The 21703-nt window shown below is 40.8% G+C and overlaps 2 protein-coding genes across 2 annotated transcripts; one reads left to right on the top strand and one right to left on the bottom strand.

Annotated features, from left to right (window-relative positions):
- The first annotated feature begins 8918 nt into the window (after nt 1–8918).
- On the top strand, nt 8919–10578 carry LOC106086314 (protein valois). The gene is given in 4 exon segments (XM_059365046.1): nt 8919–9366; nt 9421–9853; nt 9913–10099; nt 10174–10578. Coding segments are annotated over 4 exon segments (1173 nt in total). The 5' UTR covers nt 8919–8991; the 3' UTR covers nt 10352–10578.
- Nucleotides 10579–12525: 1947 nt separating this feature from the next.
- Nucleotides 12526–21054, bottom strand: LOC106086331 (transcription factor TFIIIB component B'' homolog). The gene is made up of 2 exons (XM_013250966.2): nt 19282–21054; nt 12526–14152 (listed from the first exon to the last, which is right to left on the bottom strand). The coding sequence occupies exons 1-2, from the start codon at nt 20896–20898 to the stop codon at nt 12947–12949; spliced, it is 2823 nt and encodes a 940-aa protein (XP_013106420.2). The 5' UTR covers nt 20899–21054; the 3' UTR covers nt 12526–12946.
- Between the last annotated feature and the right edge of the window lie 649 nt (nt 21055–21703).

Raw genomic sequence — 21703 nt, 5'->3', positions numbered from 1 at the left:
TAACACAACTCAAAAAAACAAAACATGCAAACCAACAAGAACATACTACGTCCCGTTTAAAACCTATAGTTGCTGCAAGCTGTAGGGATTTTAAACACCATACAAGCTATACTTTGCATGGACCTAATGAATGATAAATTTCCCGCAAATAATATAAAACGCATAAAAGCATAAAATAACATACACATTTTGATGCATACATTAATTCAATTAAAACAAAATTCTCCAACAACGCAAAAACAAATTTCTTTGACATTTCATTTTAACTCACTCACGCAAAGAATTATAAAAATATGATTTCTATTTCTTAAAAAAAAAACTAGATATACAGATATATCTCGGAAAATTCTTACATTATTTTAGTGCAAAGTGTAGAGGTTGTACACATTAAAAAAAAAACAAAAAACAATAAATGTGTAATAAACACACTATATTACTTCTTATATTAGCACTGATTATGGTTTCATTGGGGTTTCCAGCATCTTGCTGAAATTTAAAAATACTTTAAAATAAATATGAAATCCCCATAAATTCAGCTAATATGAAATCCGTTTCAGTGTTATATATACATAAGAAAACTCTATCCAAAACCCCCCTTATTGTATTAGTTTTTGAAACAGAATTTAAATGTATTAGAAAACCAACCTAAAAAAAGGACACCTCATACAAATTGTCATCTATTTTTATTTCTTTTTTTATATTGAAATTATCAGCTTTGTATTACATTTGAAATTTGTTTCTGAAATTAAAATTTGTAATGTAAATGTTTTCGCATTGCAATAAAAGGACACACTAAAAAATATTTGAAAAGAAAAATATTTAAATAAATATATAAATTGATGTGCAAAACGTCTACATGGCTTTGGAAATGATTTCATCTAAAGGTGGGTATAAAGTTCGTTCACCAGTGGATTTTTTTCACAAAACGTTTTGTAAAGGGTGATTTTTTAACGAGCAACGCTTGCAAATCATTGAATTTTATTACCAAAATCAGTGTTCGGTTCGAAATGTGTTCATTCACCGTAACGTTGCGTCCAACAGCATCTTTGAAAAAATACGGTCCAATGATTCCACCAGCGTACAAACCACACCAAACAGTGCATTTTTCGGGATGCATGGGCAGTTCTTGAACGGCTTCTGGTTGCTCTTCACTCCAAATGCGGCAATTTTGCTTATTTACGTAGCCATTCAACCAGAAATGAGCCTCATCGCTGAACAAAATTTGTCAAAATTTGAACACATTTCGAACCGAACACTGATTTTGGTAATAAAATTCAATGATTTGCAAGCGTTGCTCGTTAGTAAGTCTATTCATGATGAAATGTCAAAGCATACTGAGCATCTTTCTCTTTGACACCATGTCTGAAATCCCACGTGATCTGTCAAATACTAATGCATGAAAACCCTAACCTCAAAAAAATCACCCTTTAGTATAGCGTTTTGTAGAACAGCGATGCCCAGCCAGCGTTACCGTTGGCAAATTTCAAAAAGGGGCACACAAGTAGCATTCTTTGGAAAAAGTAGCACAATTTTTCTAAAAAGTTGGCACACCTATATAGGCATAAAGTTTGGTTAAGTCGATTCGTATGCGTCCTCGACTATGCATTGCAAGGTTTCCGGACGATTTCTCTCACTCTGGAGAGCATTATTGAAGGCCATAGTAGTACACCATATGGACAATTTCACGCAAATTTAATAAGAATTTGCTGTCCTTTGCTCTCTAGGGTCTCAAGACTTAAACCAAAGATGAATTTAAATCAATAAAATAAATTTGAATGGGAATAAGTAAAAGTTTGCTAGTTCGGACGGGCCAAATCTTGGGTACCCACCACCATGGATTCCGCTAAAAATTTACCCTTGTTAACTGAGTTTGTATTGTATTTATGTTAGTCTCAAAAGGTCATATCGGGATATCGGTACTTAGGGGACCTATATCACCATATTGACCGATTCGTGTAAAACTTGGTACTGATGTTGTGAGTCATATGATAGGGTTTTGCGCCAAATTTCAGCCAAATCGGATGAAAATTGAGGCTTCTAAGGGCTCAAAAATTCAAATACGGGGATTGGTTTATATCGGAGCTATATCTGTTTATAGACCGATTAGGATCATATTTGGCATGGATGTTGAAAGTTACAACTCAAGTCTTTGTTCCATATTCAGCCAAATCGGAAAAATTGAGGCTTCTAGGGGCTGAAGAAGTGAAATCAGGGAACGGTTTATATAGGGGCTAAATGTGTTTATAGACCTATTCGGATCATACTTGGCATGGATGGTGAAAGTCATAACTCAAGTCTTTGTTCCAAATTTCAATCAAATCGGACGAAAATTGAGGCTTCAAAGGACTCAAGAAGTCAAATCCGGGGATCGGTTTATATCCAAATCTGAACCGATATAGCTCAGTTGCATGGCAAGATAGACTCAGAATGTCAAGACAGAACATTTTATGGGGTCGCAGATTAATATTACAAGTTGTTATAAATGGAATGACTATACTATGGTGGTGAGTATAAAAATTGATGCAGTTTCGGGAAACAGCTTTTAAGATACGGACGGACAACAAAATTTCTAAATGGATTTGTTTTTTCGACCATATTCGGCAAGAATGTAAAATGAAAATTTGCATCAAGCAATGGAGAGCAAGCTTCTCATATTACAATGAGTGCAAATTCTCGAGCAGCCTTACTCGAGTTTCGAGATATTGACGGACGAACTGACGCCGCTAAGATTACCCAGAACGATCGACATAATATATACACGATCACTATTTCGATTAGCTACAAGCTCAATTATGAAATGAGAATGACCCCAATGGGTGGGTATGAACAGTTGAAAATGAAAGTTTTCCTATGAACATTCATGATTGAATCCAATAAAAGGGGACCCTCAAAATATATGTAGTCAAGTTTGAACAAGTCCTCTAAGCGACACCTCTTCCTAAAAATCTTTTATTGAATCAATGGTGATGGGAGTACCACCTCTGGAAAAAACTTCAGATACTTACGTCAAGATTCGAACTATGTACCACGGTTATTTCATGATTTTTGAAAAGTGGCACAGAGGAGTGGAAAAGTGGCCCAAAACCTCAAAAAGTATGGTATTTAGTAGCACAATAAAAAAGCGGCACACTAGTATCATCGTCGAAAAAAAGTGTCAAATTTGATACTAAAGTGGCACGACGGTAACGCTGTGCGCAGCCCTTTACGGTAGCGTTGATGGCAAGTCACATATTCTTATTCTCTTTCTTTCAGTCGTTGATCAGAAAAGGGATCTCAAGTTGGGACGAAAAGTCGACTTTTCGACAATTATCAAAATGGCATAAGTCAATTTTTTGTCAAAAAATTTGCAAAATTTTCTTGATAATGCTGTGTCGAATGGTAGCAAGATTGTAGGGATAGTAAAAATATGACGATAAATGTGGCGAATTATTTTTGAGTATCCCAGGGGCTAGTAAGATTTTTGACAGCACAGCAAATTTTGACGTTTCATTGAGCAAATTCCCATGTCAGTAATTGTAAATTCATTTGCGTTTTGGAGAGTGTGTCGATTGAAAGCAATTTCCTATGGTGAGATGCAAAAATTGCGTAGGGGGTTGGTTTTTAACACTAGTGAGAAAAAAAATATAATTTTGCTGTGCCAATAGACCATTATTTTTAACACTGACAAATTTTGATGTTTGTCAAAAATCAACAGTAAACAAAATGTGCGCGCCACATAATAATACAGGAAAAAGGCATAAAATAATATTTATTTGCGAAATAATATTTTCCATTACTCCTAGCAGTTATATTGCAAATGCGAACGTTGCAATATGGAGATATTTTAGGTCTTGGTTTGGAAAAGAGGCGTCTTTTAAAGAGCAGTGTAAACGGGGTTTAAAATTATTCTGAGTGAGCCCTCATCCAGAAGAGTAAAGTATATGAAAACATATTCGGATAATGGAAAAAAATGTTTGTGATGGCCAACCAAAGGCCAAAACAGAATGAGCGTAGAGCTCCTGTTTTGAGCGTCGCGTAGCAAAAATGCAACTCTGCACACAAATTCCACCTCGCGCGGGGTAACAATCTTGTTGCGATGCGGGGGCTTATGGGTTGAATCTAGGGTCGGTGCATTCATCTGGGAAATCGTAATGGCCAAGGGCGCCATGGTTTCCCAGGTGAATGCGGTGACGTTGGATTCAACCTGAACTAAAAGGTCCCTTGCGAGGACTCCTGCGACTCTCGGAAGTTGGAGCGATCCAGCTTTATGAAACGGATGAAGAGGACGCCCAAATGATCTCCTCAGAGCCGACAGCAGCCGGAACATCAACTCCTGATGGAGTGGCGTGAACCTCGCAGGGGGACAGGCGGAAATTACAGAAGACGGACTAGCAGAAACGGGAAAAAGGCTATAACGGCTCGTTACGGTATCTGAGGAAGATGGAGGGTATAGAGCCATCCACTCTAAGGAACCGTGACAAGCGCTTGATGCGCAGGCATAGGTTCCACGTCAGGAAGTAAGCGTCTATAATGAATACTACTGTCGTGGAACGTATGCTGCCCCCTGCTACATCGGATGATACTGGAACTGACACTGATGCACACACTACAACAGACGCTACAAACAATACCGAGACCGCTAGCGGAAGCGCCGCGTGAAAAATACCAGGCTCAGAAAAGGACAAAACTGTTAAGCCGAGGCCTTTCGTTGATCCTGCCGCTAGAGCCAGGAAGGGTGGTCAGGAGAGTGTTCTCTCAACAAGAGTATGTCACTCAAATGACAAGCCCAATCCAGAGAACAAAGGGCAGCGATCTGGCGATGCACAGGCGCCTGATGATAAAAGAGCCAAGAAATTGGTCAGCCTGTCATCAGCGCCTGAATAACAAGTGGATATTCTTGACCGGAGCAATTCTGAAGACCGGCTATCGACTGAGAGATGGTTACTAGTCGAAGAGAAGATTCTACGAGCTCTATCGAAAGCCATCAGAAAAGGCGAGGATGACTCGTTCGCGGCCTTCGATGGTGCCAAGTGGCAGAAGGGCGTTAAGGTCATCGGATGCGGTAATAAGAAAGCTCTGGATTTTCTTTCGACCTACATCGGTGGCCTTGACCCCCTTTGGCCTGGTATGAAGATAGAGCTGGTCCCGATTGATCAGATCCCCCGATGGACAACACTGCGAATTTGGATTCCCCCTCCAGTATTGAAGACGATGCCATACTCAGGCTGCTTAAAGGGCAGAATTAGCATCTGTTAGCGGAGCTGGACAATTATTAGGGGACGAGCGTGTGATATAGGTAACGGCAAGGACCTCTCGATCAGGGTTGGTTTAGAATCCTTGTCACTCCTGAAGTCCTCGCTAGGAGAGGTCAAGTTCGGCTTAAACCATGTGAGAATGGTCCTGCCCGCCGAGAAGACGACGCCACTCAGGGTACTAGGGGCATGGGCTGCTGAAGCTAGTGCAGATTAGCCTGCATCACTGGGAGGCAGCCACGGATGAGCTGCTGCGAGCTATGGGGACTGATGTGGCCCTCGTTCAAAAACCGTGGTTACGAGGTAACAATGTTCGCGGACTCAGATCACGAAATCTGGATCTCATCTCCCCCTCCCAAAGAAGATGAGATTGGAAGCTGTATCGTGGCCAGTAGAGATTTGAACCTTACTCTGATTTGTCATTTCAGCAATGAAGACCTAACGGTAGTGGCTTTGGAGAGACCCCACAAACTATTACTGGTCCTGGCCTCCATGTACCTACCATACGATGTGCACAAACCTGTGGCGACGCCAATGCTAAGCACAGTCTCTGGGGAAGCACGGATACCAATGAAAGAGGGTAGTCACTTTTGGATTACATTTTATCCACGGGCCTAGTTTTATGCAATAGAGGAAACGCCCCTATTTTCTACAACAGGTTCAGGGAACAGGTTATAGATATAACGCTTGTGACGAATAGTGAATCGGTGTAGATGTTGGACTGAAACGTTTGCACCGTGTGCTCCTTTTCGGATCACTATAGGATATGTTTTCGGGTCGAGCACTAGAAGGACTGACTGGGAGAAGTTCGGGGAACAGGAGGACGGTGGAGGACGCAAGGGAACTGGAGACCGCAGTCGAAAAGGGAGAACACTACAGAGGGCTGGGACGATTCACCCCTTAATCTCCCAATGGACAAATGGCAGGGTTATTAATGCACACCTGGGAGATTGTGTGGTCAGAAGGCGGGTGACCAAAGGAACGCCCCAAGGAGAGGTGTCCCCCCAAAGATGATGTGGATCCTCGTGGTTAATGAAATCCTGAGGGATTTCGGTGGAGACGGCATGAGGATTATCGCTTTTGCGAACGACGATGTGCTGCTGGTCCGAGGCAAGTTTCTGTCAACGATCAGCGAGATCATGGAAGGGTCACTGAGGAGATTGTCGCGATGGGCTACCAGAAATAGGTTGAGGACCAACCCAGGGAAGAAGGAGCTAGTACTATTTATGCGTTGATATAAGATATCGGAGTGCTTGGACGGGGTCACCCTGAGGCTGTCGAAGGTGGCGAAGTACCTAGGCATAATCCTCGATTCAAAACTTTACTGGAAGAGGACCACCGAGGAAAGTAGCCGTAAGGCACTGTGCGCTTTTTACTCCTGCAGGAGGATTCTTGGTAGGAAGTGGGGGTGACTCCCAAGATGATTTATTGGATGCATACGGCCATCGTGAGACCAGTACTGGCCTATGGAGCACTGGTATGGTGGGACGCCGTAGGGAAGATGACGTGTGCAAAGGAGTTCGAGAAGGTCCAGAGACTGACCTGCGTCGGGATCACAGGAGCGCAGAGATCCGCACCTCAAGCAGACGTGGAGGCGATGCTGGATGTGCAGCCCATTGGGGCCTATATTTGGAACTGAGCCGCCAGGGTCGCGCTTACGCTGAGAGAGCTTGGATTGGGGGTTTATTTTGAGAGGGACTAGATTGGGGGTTTACTCTGATGCACTCAATATCAGTATGTCTCTGACACTGCCGGACGAGTGTACGGTCTTCCAGGCAGAGGTTTGTGCCATTGCAGTAGCCGCAAGAGAAATGCTGGTAGGGGGCCTACCGCCCTCGAAACTCAGAATTTATGTGGCGGCGATGTGACGCTGACATGGATTTCTGAGTATGTTGGGATTCCAGGGAATGTGAGGGCGGACGAGAGCGCCAGGAGGGATTCGTCTCCGCCGGGCGGACCAGTCATCCGTCTTGCCTACGTGCCATTTGTCAAGCTACTGAACACAGGAGAGGGGATGGCCGGGGCGGCGTCGGTGGCAAGACACGGATAAGAAGGATGGTTGCCGGACTGTGAAGGCGCTATGGCCCGTCATCGACCAGCCGAGGACAAGGGAATTGCTGGACTTCGATAAGAGTTCGATGAGTACTTTGACAGGGTTCATAACCGGACACTGTGCCATAGGTCGCATAGCGGCGCACATGGGGATACCGCACAATGACTTCTGTAAGAGTTGCCTCGATGAGGAGGAGACTATTAAGAACTTGCTTTGTTCCTGTTCGGGTCTGCAGAGACGTAGGCTTTCCTTTCTGGGGAGCCGTTTCTTCTGTGATCTAGGTGAACTTACGAACGTACCTCTGGTATCTCTCCTGAGATTTGCTGAGGGAACAAGATGGTCCCACACAACCTCCGTCATGGGTAGGTCCGTGCTTGCGTAGGTAGCGAAGGGCGGTTCTTCACCTCCAGCTCGGGTTTTCTCCACTCCTCCTGTCTTCGTTCTTTTTATCTTTATTAGTGTATAACCTCTAGTACGAGGTCTCACACGTTCCTTTTTCTTCCCTTTCTCTCTCTAGGGTACTACAATGGGCCAAACTGGCGTCCGAGTGAACTCATCTTTGGTGGGCGACCCATTAACCCTAACCTAACCTAACGCGGATAAGTTAAAAAATTTTCAACTTTGACGCTTGAAAGCGAGCGTCATTCTATGTTGCCATACGTGAAGATGTGTTTTTGGTCGTCAAAGTTAAAAATTGTTTAACTTTTTCGAGTTGCTTTTTTAACATCTGTTTCCAAAGTTGCATCTTTTAACGCGAAGCTCCTCAACGCCCATTCTGTTAAGGCCTTAAGTACAGCTGCACTGATTCAAGCAAGTAACACAAGATGAAGGAACGGTCTTATTCTCCTGGAATTAATAAATGTATGTATGCAAAATTTATTTTTATTATTTTTTATGCCAATGGCTTAAAACATTAGCGTAAAAAAGGCATTTATTTATTTCATGTTTTTATGCTATGTCTACATTGACTCGTTTTGCTTACTTCGTTTTGAAAATATCTCAACCGTTCACACTGGTTGAGATGTTTTGGAATTTGCATTTGACTACACTCCAACATAAATATCATGATGCACTTTTGATAAGATTTATTTTTTCTTGCTTTATCTGTAAATACTTGATTATTTTATTTATTTTATTATTTTTTTTTTTAAATAAAATTTTTAATTTTTGACATTATTCAGGGCTGTGGTTATTTAGCACAATTTAGGCAATTATTTGGGCTCACATACTTTAAATGACTTATTTCTGTGGCAAACGAATCGTTTTGACCTTATAAATGGTAAAGGAGAAACGAATCGTTTCCAGAGCATTATAAAGGGAAAACGAGTCGTTTGCTCAAAACAGCTTTGGTCTGAATATAGTATTATGCCCGTATTCATAAAACTTAAAGTATGTTGGCTTTTTTGATAGACTTCCTTTATAGAACTGTCAAATAAAACAAAATACCGGTGTTCGCTTATACGTTTTTTATGGAGTTTGACAGTTCTTCACGTAAAAAGCCGAATAAAGTACTAACTCTATGCGAACACAACTCAATTTCATCAGTTTCTCTTTACCTTCTTTTTATCTACCTTGTCCTTAGTAAACAGTAACTACTAATAATATTTGCAACCATGTACCGGTATTCACTATAACCTAAAAATACTCATAGTGCTACAAGAGGATAAACAAATTAAATTTATTATTAAGTAAATAGAATTTAAAAATATGTTGCCCCTTAGTTACGGCAATATATACCAAACCCCTGACGATCATAAACCGCCCGAGGAGACGGATTTGGCTGACGACACTGACTATCCCAACTTGAATTCACGCGATTATGCTAGACGTCCCTTAAATCATACAGTCCGTATGCATGAGGCTTGGGAATGTATATCGATCAATACGCCCTGTTCCGATGAACGTGGTAATATTGCAATTTGTTGTAATAAATTAAACGGGCGTGAATGGACGGGCGCGTTATGGGGTTTCGAAAAGGCAGAAATTGTCCGAAATAAAGAGTCAATTCTACCTGAATTAGCCTGCTACAAACTGCAGTGTCCTGCTGTTATAAATTGCTTGGAATATGCCACTCTGGACATTGTAAGACAATTATGGCGTATACTTCTGTATATTTTTATAATTATGAACTTATAGTTGTTGTTAGCTTTTAATAATGGATCCCTCCAAGTGTGGTCCACGCACTCAGAAGTACGCAAATCCCACAATCCATATTGTTTATTTAAAATTGGAGAAAAAATTGAACACATGAAACCGATTACATCTCTGGCGGTGTTTAAAGCCAACCCAAATAAAGTAGCCACCGGTAGTAAAGATGGTGCAATTAAGGAAAGTAGGCATGGTATATATTTGTTTCAACTTGTATGGCCTAATTTTTTGTTTTTTTTTTAAATTTAGATTTGGGATTTGGGTACAGCTGATCTCATTTCCAAAGGAGGTTTTCGTTTCGCCCATACCGATGCAATAACAGCTTTAGCTGCCCATAGGTCAAATCAAAATATTTTTACCACTTGTTCCTTGGATAAATCTTGCCTTTATTGGGATGATCGGGAAACTCGTCCTGCTATAGGTATATATAAAGATTTAATTCATTTTGGTACCAAATCATATGATTTTTTTCTTCCTCAGCTCTTTATGAAAATCATAGCGTCCAGTTGAAACATGTCTGTTATGCCGTCGAGTCTGATAATGAAAATATTATATACTTAGGAGACGAATCGGGCTGCATTTTAGTTATAGATATACGACAGCCCAAACAAATTCAAAAGCAAACAAAATATTTTGAAAGACCTATAAGGAAAATTATGCCAAATGGGTACGTAAACGTGTGATAATGATCAAATTTAAAAATATATTTTCTCATATTTATATCAATTTTTGATATTGCAGAGACAACATTGCAGTTATCTCAGATTCAAATGTAGTTAAAATAGCGAAATCATCAAACAAATCTATATTCTATGAAAATAATGAGACACAAAACTTTATAAGGGATGGAGCTTGGCTTTCGGCGGCCGAATTCTTAACCGTGGGTTTCGAAGGGAAATTAAGAAGTCATATAATATAAAAATAACTAATTTTTTTAATTTTTTATTTAAACTACCATATATGTATATAATTCAATTTAGGTAAAAACATAGGCTTTCCTAAAGGACGAAGGCTATAATCTAAGAATTTACAAGTGTATAATGCGGATAAACGTTGTAATTTTAGTAATAGTATATCATGATACATTTTAAAGAAAAAGTAATATATGAACTTAGTTCTTATAAAATTAAAGAAGCACAAAAAGTATGGGTTCCTTTTTATTATTCTTTTTGCAAAAAGGTTTTTATACATAAGCGCCGCGACGCCATCGATGAAAGAATGAACAGTGTGTGTTTTAAGATTGAGGGGACGCCTTTAACAACGTGGGGACCGATGCACTTAGTGGACAACCTGCTAGTAGCGCCAGGAGTTTTTCAGCGATAAACATATAAAACACGAAACATTCGGTGGATCTGTGATCTGAATTAAAAAATTAGAAATGGACGCACCTGTGACACGTAGTGACAAATAGGGTCTCGAAAGGAAAACAAAAGTCCTATGTGGATCCATACCGGGACAATACAAGATACGGCCTTCGGCTTTCACATGAGTTAGCGGGGCTGTATGCAGGGCATATGAAGTGGAGCGGCGAAACTTTCAAAAGGGAAAGGTATCACCGTGTGGAATCAAATGATACAAAGCAGTTTAGGAAATATGTAAAAAGTACAGAATTGCTGACATTGGCCTTTTGATATTTATTTTTAGAAGTGGTAGAGGGCACAAAAAGCCGATTACTGGCTTAGGAGTAAAAACGCAAGGACATGGGACGGGTTAAGTCCTTTTGATATTTATTTTTAGAAGTGGTAGAGGGCACAAAAAGCCTATTACTGCCTTAGGAGTAAGAACGTAAGGACATGGGACGGGTTAAGTCCCATGCCCTTTCCTCAACCTAACCTCACAAAACCTTGTGCGGTTTGGCGTGCCGTTATAGTGGGATCTTTTGGAGTGATCATTTGATTTTAGTGGGTTAGGTTGGGTTACAGGGTACGTGACTAGAAACTTCAGTTGCTAGTCTCTTCATTTGAAGACATTTGTTGGCCATTTTATTCTTTCTAGAAGAGATAATTAAATAGTACGAAGCAACTTACAAGACAAAAACGAAGGAAGCCAGGTAGACCAGAAAGCAGCCCCGGCACGGGATAGCTGTGAGCACCACAAGGCTGGAACATTGAGGTCCGATCTTCTGGTATTCATTGCCGTCATGAGAAGCTTAGCTGTGAGCTACAGGGCGCGTCCAGAGATTGCTCTCAGCTGATAATGAAGAACACCATATGCATCGGAGCTCATAGTTCTAGCCTTTGTGTTGTTAATAACTATCCCGTGGCAGGAAAACAGCTGTCATAGATGACATCTTTGTACTGTCACCCACTTCCGGATTCTAAAGCAGTCCAGAATGACGAGTGTCCAGCGCGACCATAAAGACCTTACTTTACAAGAAACAGTTAGGACCCCATTTGCAGTCATGCTTTCTCAGCGCAGGGACAAGCTACTTTCAGTCCCGCGAAAAACATACTACTTGAATACAGTTCCCCCAGCGATTGGGTCTATGCACTTTGCTCTACAAAGGGAACTTGCCCAGGATCGCTTTCCTCACATGCAAGTATGTGGCTCAAACCATAACAATGCACGCACGTAGCCCACGCCTCATTTGCGCGATTACGATAGAAAGCGTCCACCCTACATAAAAGCACGCACCGGGGAGGGTTCACTGATTAGCATTATCGGCACTCATCAGCGATCCACACCTTGTCAGTTCGTCAGCAGCCTCGTTTGAATCTTCTGTAATTCGCATCCCTGATGGCCTTACACCCATATAAACCAGTATCCTGAATTTGCTTCTTGAGGGCGCAAAAGAGGCATTTTTCTAACAATTTCCTCGGCATTCAGAATACAAGGTTTTGTTGTTGTTGTTGTAGCAGTGTGTTTACACTGTGGCGGCAGCCATTGTCGATGAAGGAATCCATCGGGTCAATCTGGTACGTACAACCGGATGCCATGGGATTGTACAAGGTTTTATAAGCCCCTGGCGCATGATAAAATGGCACACACATATATTTAGGTCATTTATTCGATTTCCCGATTTTACCTTCCTGATGATATTCGAAATACCATCTTCTATTTTAGGTTTGGTTCATTTATTGAAAATGAAAAACGTTTCTTGCTTTGTCGATTATTTATAAATTTCGTAGCTCTTTTATTTTCTTGTTATGTGAGCTCACTGGACTTTTTAACATATAATATGAAACATTTCTATGAAACAATGAAGTTTATTTAAAAAATAAATATTACAAATGAAATATGTACGAACGCATAATTCTCTTTCTCGTAGACTTATGAAATAGAAAAAGTTTAATATGTAACATTATTTGATAAAGCATACAGCAAAAATATGCATCAAATATAAAAAAAATAACAATCTCACCAGATGTTACCCTATGTTAAAAGGTATACCAGAGAGGAAAAGCAATAACGTAAATATATAAAGTAGAATGTAGACCTTTCAAGCTAAGCAGAAGACATATGAATCGGACAGATAGTCCGAATATCAGAGTGGTTGGCGTTGGCATTTGCGGTCCTAGCTCATCACAGATAAAATGCACTGCACTATATTATCGGGTATATTCAATGGCTCGTCGCACAAGTCTCCCGTATTTTTGTCTACCATAAATATTTCATTTAGAACTTTATCCGGATCATCTGGGTCTAGTGTTGATACAAGAACTAAAGATCCTTCTGCAAGTTCTGTTAATATGTGCTCAATATCTTGCTCGTTTAATTCACGTTCAGACGCTAACGACGAACTGGTGTCATTACATATGAGATCAGGTGGCTGGATGGTAGGTGGTGAATTGTGTACTGTTTGCGTAGGATAATGATATTGTGGAGCTAACGCAGGCGATGGTGTCGGTAAAGATGGTGGCGAAGGTGACGGGGTTGGCTGATTTATTGCGGCCTGTTTTTCATAGACAGCATCGGATGTGGCAGTCTGTGGCATATTATTCACATCACTTATGGTTGTAACCGAGCCATCGTCTAAATTGACAAATGTCCGACCTTCGCAATGTATATCCGCTTCCATTGAATCCTCGCAATATTCGTCTTCATGTATATAAAGCGCGCAAGAATCAGTACTTATGACCGATTCGGCAATTGGTGCCGACGTGGTTGATTGTGAGGATGTTGTACATGTCGGTAAAGGCATACTATTGTCATTGTCTTCAAGTACATCGGAATGTAGAAAATCTTCCACAACTTCTTCCAATTGTTCATCGTCATCGCTCACTTCGGTTTTAGTTATAAATAGTGGACCTTGTATGGGTTCATTTTTAATTATTTCATCTTTTATTGGCGCCGGATGAGGGGATGGGGATGAATATGTGGGAGAAGATATCGAGAATGGTGATATGGGATCCTCGGCCTGAGTGGGTTCTTCCACTTTTTGTGTACTCTCCTTTTTTATGTTTGGAATTCTCTTTCGCCGTCGTTTGAATTTATTGTTCTCGGTTTTTATTTTGCTTTTTGAAATTGTGATATCAACTTTTTGTTCTGTACAAGAAGTTGTGATAGGATTTATTTGTACATCTACGGTATCAACGGCTAACTGGGACTCAATATTTACTGCAGTTGTTTTTGTTAATGTTGGTGGTGGTGGTGGTGCAACACTTTTCTCCGCTGGTTTTGGCTGCGTCTTACGAGCCTTATTTGGTTTTTGTTCAATCTCATTTTCGTAAACATTAGCACCGTTCAAAGCACCATCAGCATGGCTTCGTACATTTTTTCTCTGAAATAAAAAGGATATGGATTTTATTTTAAATTTGAAGTTATTTTTTTTAATTAATAATATTTTTAGTATATGTCAGGGGATGCCTCAGAAGACGTTGCTGAAGACTTTTCTGAGGAACTTCAGTCACATCTCTAAAGAACCCAGAAATATCACGCTCTGTGGTATTAGTTTTCAATTTTTCGCTTCAATATTTTACATTTTATTTATTGTTTTTCTTTATTATAAATGTGTGTAGAGAAGTACAAGGCAGATATTACCGCCTTACAGGAAGTGCGATGGACTGGGAATGGCGTCACTACAACACCAAACGGTGACGAATTATACTATAGCTGCCATAACACGAGGCATGAATTTCGCTGCGGATTTGTGGTTGGTCGGAGACTGGTCCAACAGTCGGAATGTTTAGCCTTCACGAGAAAATGTCCAGTAATGGGTTGATGCTGATAGATTTCACCGCGGCAAACCATTGCCCACTCCATGGAAAATGCCGCGAAATCCGTAGTTGGGTACCGGAAGCCTTCTCCAAGAAACCCATGGTACGAACAAAAGTGTCGAGATGCTACTGAAGCCAAGAATGCGGCATATAGAGCAACCCTGGAATCAGTAGCAATGCGCCAGATGAAGGAGAGGTATCGGGAGAAAAGGAGAGAGGAGAAACGTCTATTCCGCAGAAAGAAAAAGGAAATGAAAAGACGTGAGTGTGAGCGAATTGAGATGTACAGGAGTCAGAATGAAGTCCGAAAATTCTACCAAAGAGTTAAACATCAAACCGATGGCTTTGGTGCAGACACATCCTCCTGCAGAGACAAAGAAAGAAATTTGGTAACTGACACAAATAACATGCTGAGGATATTGAAAGAACATTTTACCCAACTGCTAGTGTCCGATGTTGGCACACATGTGAAGAGGAAACCGCAAAAGCAATCCCTGATGATGGTATAGAATGTTTACCTCCTAGTCAGAATAAGGTCCAAGTAGCAGTGACCCGACTAAAAAACAACAAGGCAGCAGGAGCCGTCGGGTAACTCGCTGAACCATTTAAGACCGGAGGCGACACGCTGATAAGGCGTATACGTCAGCTTATCTGCGCAATCTGACTAGAAGAACGCATACCCGATGATTGGAACCTTAGCATACTATGTCCCGTACACAAGAAAGGAGACAAGATGGAATGTGCCTACTACAGAGGAATAAGTCTCCTCCCCATCGCATACAAGATACTCTCGAGCGTACTGTGTGAAAGATTAAAACCTAAAGTCAGTGAGATAATTGGGCCCTATCAACGCGGCTTTAGACCTGGTAAATACACCCTGGACCAGATATTCACACTGTGCCAAATCCTGGTAAAGACCCGAGAAGGACGAGTCAACACCTACCATCTCTTTGTTGACTACAAAGCCGCCTTTGATACTCCTTTACGTTCAAAGGTATTTCAAGCCATGTCTGAGTTTGGTATCCCTGTAAAACTACAATAATAAGACTCTGCAGGATGAGACTTGCTGATACGCGTTCCTCAGTGAGAATAATAAAGAATCTCTCCGAGCCATTTAATACCAAACGAGGTTCAGACAAGGAGCCAGCCTATAGTGTGATCACTCCAATATCCTGTTGGAGAAGATTATACGAAATGCAGATGTGAATAGATATGGCACACTAATCACAAGAGAACACATGCTACTCGCCTATGCCGACGACATCGATATCATAGGTCGGTCGCCGGAAGTAGTAACTGCAGCCTTTGAAAGAATCGAAAGAGTCAGTGAAAATGGGTCTGGCACTAAATGGAGATAAGACGATGTGAATGGTTTCAACTCCCAAAAAGCCTTGCACAACCGAGCAGATAAAGAAAATGGATAAAGTTGGGAACCACAACTTTGAGACAGTCAGTAACTTTATCTACCTTTGGACCGCCGTAACCGAAACGAATGACACCAGTTTTGAGATTAAGCGAAGAATAAACAAGGCCACCTCACGACAGACGAAGATTACACTTTACAAGACACTGATATTACCCGTGCTGTTATATGGTTCTGAAGCATGGGTACTTGTGAAAGCAGACGAGGCAGAGCTTGGAGTATTTGAGAGAAAGATTCTTCGTAAAATATATGGACCAGTTTCCTTTAACGGAGAATTAGGCGTCGTATGAACCACGAGCTGTATGAGCTGTATGACGACGATTGCATAGTTACACGCATCAAAATACAACGGCTGCGTTGGCTAGGTCATGTTGTCAGAAAGGATAAAGAAGCTCCAGCAAAGAAGCTTTTGAAGGCAAACACGGTGGTACACGCAAACCGGGAAGACCAAAAGCCCGATGGAAAGATCAAGTTGTGGGAGACACCTCGAAACTTGGTGTCAGAGATTTTAGAATGAGCGCAGAAGATGGAGGCGCTTGGAACGCTATTCTACGTTCGGCTAGTGGAAGAAATATTCTGTCATAGCCAATTAAAGCAAGTAAGCACTAATATTGAAAAACGGTAAAAAAGTAAGAGATTAATAACTCCTATTCTTAATTATATCTCATGCCAGATATATTTGGATCTTGCCATATCAACTTTTTTTCTAAAATTCAGCTGTTGATTTCAAATAAAAAGCAAAAGAGAGTAAAGGCTGTTCTTACTCCCCTGCACTTAACCTTAGAGGTCTTAAATTTGCTGTAAATAGAGTAGTCTGTTGTCTTTATTCGGTTCGCCGCAATACCGATGTTTCTCCTTATATTAAACGATGTTTTATATCTTCCTTCTTAAAGTTATTGATTTCAGATGTCTGACATGTTTCCACAAAATATCCAAAGCGCAATTACCCCGTTTCTTCATAGTCATTTAGTTTTGGTCGTACGCGACGAAATCAAATAATCATCCTATAGCCAGATATATGAACAAAAAAATCATTTCATTTAAGAATTGCCAGATTATACAACTGTCTTCCAAATAACATAAAATTTCTCGATATCAGATAACACCCATTGAAAAAGATTACTCCGCTATTTTGCAACACCTACATAACGGGAATTCCTTTTTAGTAGTTTGGCTGTGTTGATAATTTCAACTTCGGTAGCCGAGTTGGTAGCGTGCTTGGATTACCAGTGCAGGGGTCGTGTGTTCGACTCCCGCCAGAAGCCTTGGTCTGTCGCTACTGTGGTATCTAATGGACTTAAAATTGTCTAAGTGAGTCTGTAAAGGACTGCCACTCTAACCTAGCCTAACCTCCACCATAGGATGGGGTGTACTAATTTCGTCATTCTGTTTGTAACACCTCGAAATATACGTCTAAGACCCGTATATATATTTCGTCTGTCTGTCAAATGCAAACTTTCAAAGGAGTAAAGCTAGCAGCTTGAAAGTTTGACAAATACTTCTTATTAGTGTAGATCGGTGGGGATTGTAAATGGGCCAAATCGGTCATGTGTTGTTAAAGATGCCATATAAACCGACCTTGGGTCTTGAATTCTTGGGCTTCTAAGGGACGCTGACATTTTGCACGTTGTGTTTTGGTATCACTTCCAACAACTTTGCTAAGTATGGTTCAAATCGGTCCATAATCTGATATAGCTCCCATATTAACGAATCTCGACTTCTTCAACTTCTAGAGGGCGCAATTCTTATTCGATTTGGATGCGTGAAGCGTTTTAGTATGACTTTTAACAACTATGCCCAGATTGGTCTAAATCAGTCTATAACCTGATATAGCCGCCATATAAACCTAGCTCTCGATAAGACTTCTTCAGCTTGTAGAGGACGCAGTTCTTATCCGATTTTGCACGTATCGTTGAGGAATTAACCAAGAACTGCGCCAAGTATGGTCTGAATCAGTGGCTTCAAGTTGCATTATCTGAATAAAATGAAGAGACAAAAAGTAATGTCGCTCTGTGGCATGCCGTTCGGAGTCGGCTATAAAAATGAGCTAAAAAACTTAAATCGTTGGAGGCCACCGTAGCGCAGAAGTTAGCATGTGCGCCTATGACGCCAAACGACTGGGTTCTAATCCTGGCGAGACCATCAGAAATATTTTTAACGGTGGTTTTCCCCTTCTAATGCTGGCAACATATGCCATGTAAAATTTCTCTCCAAAGAGGTGTCGCATTGCGGCACGCCGTTCGGAGCTTAAATCTTGAATCGGACTGACTCATTGATATGTGAGAAGTTATCCCCTGTTCCTTAGTGAAATGTTCACGGGTAAAATTTTTGTACATTTGTTGTTAATCGGACAGCGCTCTATAATATGTGAGAAGTGTGTTCCTGCTCTTTAATGGAATATTCATCGGTAAATTTGCATTTGCATTACTGGCCAGCTTTCCCCTACATGCACACAACTCGGAGATGCCAAATTCAAACCTAAACTGCTACTTCTACCAACATCTGTAGGAAAAAGAAAATCATCAGAAAAGCAAAGACATCGCCATTAGGTCACCTGGTCTGACGTTTCCTGACTCCCATCATTTCATTGGGATCGATCCCCTCCCCATAATACCCAATACTGTTCAATCCCATGGCAGCCGGTTGGTTGTACGATCCAGATGGACCCGATGATGTCCTACATCGCCAAGGGCTGCCGCATCAGTGTACAACACACTGCAATAACAATAACAAACCTTCATTAATCGCCCACCCGATTTCACAACTTCTGAACGCCGGTCGTTTATCAAACAGAATTAAGCTATCGCCTCCCTCAGATGTGCATGTTGCTGGCACAAATTTCCTACATATTATTAATGCAAAGAAACTTGCAGACTAGTTTCTGCTATAAAACTTTCATATTCTCCGCATTCAATGCTATATATTGATTGAGAGTTGTTATTACCCACAGGCCATGTAAAACTTCTCTCCAAAGAGGTGTCGCACTGCGGCACGCCGTTCGGACTCGGCTATAAAAAGGAGGCCCCTTATCATTGAGCTTAAACTTGAATCAGACTGCGCTCATTGATATGTGAGAAGTTTGCCCCTGTTCCTTAATGGAATGTTCATGGGTAAAATTTACATTTTTTATTACCCACGGATGCACGACCCAAAAAGACAAAAATGCATGTTCTTGGTGTCATTTTAAGGCGAGAAAAAATTTTTTTAACTTTCATATTTGTAACAACGAGCAATTTAAACGCAAGAAATATTAACAGCGATTGACCTTACCTTTCTGACTCCCTTAGCTACTGCCTCTTTAAGTTGCTTGATTCTCTCGGCTTCTTCTGCTCGTATTTTATCTTCCTCATCCATTTGTTGTTTCAATTCTTCAACATTAAATGTTTTCGGATAAAGTAAAGCCTTGTTTATTAAATGGCCATTAATACGTTCTTCTTTTTTAAATTTAAGTTTTAAATCACGCCGCGTTCTATTTGGAAATAGTGGAACCATAAGAGAGAAATCCGTACCCACGGTTTGAAGACAACGGTAAAATTTTATTGTCTCAGTGGAAGGCCAATCACGAGTTCTTTTTTGGCGTGAATAGAAACCATTCATGCCAGTATTCTCGTCCAAGTATATTAACGATGAATTCGCCAATACTTTGCGAGCTTCTTGTTCTGCCGTTGTCTCTATTACCAAAGATTTATCATCTAAAATCAATTCACCATTTGAATTGAGTTTAAGCTGCGGCACAGGCACTGACTCTCCATCGTTTTCGCTATCTTTTTCCTTCTTTTGCTTAAAAGGCTTCATATCTGAGGCATTTGATGACTTTTCGCAGTTTTCCACTTTCATATTAGGATTTGGTTTCTGTTCCATGGGATTAGTGGCTGGATTGTAAAATATTAAATCAGACATTTTCAAAGCTGACTTATCTGGCACACCATTACTGAAACGTGCTTCAAAGTCTCTTTTCAAGTTTTGCTTGTGATCATCGGTTTTACGGACTTTGTGGTTGTTAGCAACAGTGTCGGACATTGCCGAACATACTGACTCTGTGCGAACGCGCCCAGTGTTTGCATTTGCTACACCATTTGGCAGATATTTATGCTGAGTGTGGTGCAGTTGAGATGATGAACTGGAATTAGAATTTGTACTCATTGAACTGGAGATATGCCGTTCCCTCCGTTGAGTTGGCACAACGAAGTCATTGCATTCATCTCCTCCAGCGCTGTGAGGGGATGGAGAGGATCCCACAAAACTGTTTCGCCTTTGACCGAAAATAGGAGTGGCCTTTATACGTTGCCTTGCTGCTTGCTGGTTTTTAGAGGGCGATGAGGGGACATCACTTGGAGATTTCTGAAGATCCATTTGTAAGATATTTTCCTCAATGTCTGAATAGAAAACATCGTCGGTGCCTGGGTTTGGTATACCATTGTTTATTAACCGCTGCTCTACCTTTGGCGGACATTTGAATGCTGTCTCATTCTTTTCTTCTTTTCTCTTTGGGTTATTTCCAGTTTTTGGGTTATTTATAGATTCATCATTGTGGGTAACCCCACACTTCAAATCGATAGTGCTAGCGTTTACATTGCTATTGCATATGTTATCACTTGCATTCGTGTCACTAGCCATGCATTGTGGTTGAGAAGAAATAACCTCTTTTCCACCAGAGACATTTTCATCCGTAGGACCATTATCAGTTATGAAATTAGTTTCATTTTCCTGAATTTTAGATTTTTCACTACCCTGCACCCCTAATTCAGTTGAAACGTCCAATGAACTATTGGTGTCGTCTTTATGACTTTCACTAATCTTCGCTTTCTCATCCGCAGTTTTCGATTTACGTTTAGAGTTAAGTTGTATATTAGCTTGTGCTTTTATTCGTGGTCTTCGCATAGCCATTTTGAAACTTTTTTAAAAGAAACTGTTTAAGTTTTCATTGAATTGTAGATATATTTCGCAAACTTTAGGATAATCACGCAATTGTTGGTATCAGATTACCAAAATAAAAACAAGACGGACAACCACGAGACAAGGAACGTAGTGTTGCCATTTCTCCAAAATTTAAATCGGGTGTCTATAGAGCACTAACGTGACATTATACTCTTTTAAGCAACTTGGGGTATAAGTGTTACCCTATTTAGCGTAAAAAGGGTTGTTTTATTTATCCGCTATAGATTGGCATGTTCGACTTTTCGCTCGAACAACTGTCGAAACGCATTATAAAAAAAATGATGACGAGAAAAATGCGAACACATTTCGCAGAAGTAATACTGAGTTCTTTGAGAAAAGTACCAGCGACATGTCGCTGCGCCAATGCAATTTCGCTTCAATTAATTCCATATGTTATTAAACACTCAGGAACGGAGCCCAAGAAACTCTATTTCATCATAGTTGCTCTTGTTGTGTGACTTTAGGAGTGTTTTATTTACCCATTAAAAACTAGTACTGCCTTCATTCACAGCAAAAATGCCTATTAAATTATTGCGAAATCCGACTGACTCTTTTCTTTGTCAGAACACAAACAAAAGTCAAACAACGACACACAACAAAGACCACAGCAATCCCATGGCAGCCGGTTGTACGTACCGGATTGACCCGATGGAATCGTCATCGGCAAGGGCTGCCCCCTCAGTGTACGTGTTCGTCTTTTTTCGTCATGGGAGAGACACATCCCGGAGTGCCTTCTCCGTATGCTTTTGGTCCG

This window comes from Stomoxys calcitrans, chromosome 3 (genome assembly GCF_963082655.1).
Source record: "Stomoxys calcitrans chromosome 3, idStoCalc2.1, whole genome shotgun sequence".
NCBI lineage: Eukaryota > Metazoa > Arthropoda > Insecta > Diptera > Muscidae > Stomoxys > Stomoxys calcitrans.
This window is presented reverse-complemented; position numbering and strand designations above follow the sequence as displayed.

Excerpts from the sequence above, each read along its gene's own strand:
- LOC106086331 (XM_013250966.2), bottom strand. The coding sequence starts at position 20,898 with ATGGCTATGCGAAGACCACGAATAAAAGCACAAGCTAATATACAACTT. Across the intron at positions 14,153-19,281 it reads TAGCTAAGGGAGTCAGAAAG|AGAAAAAATGTACGAAGCCA; the intron begins GTAAGGTCAATC and ends TTTTTATTTCAG.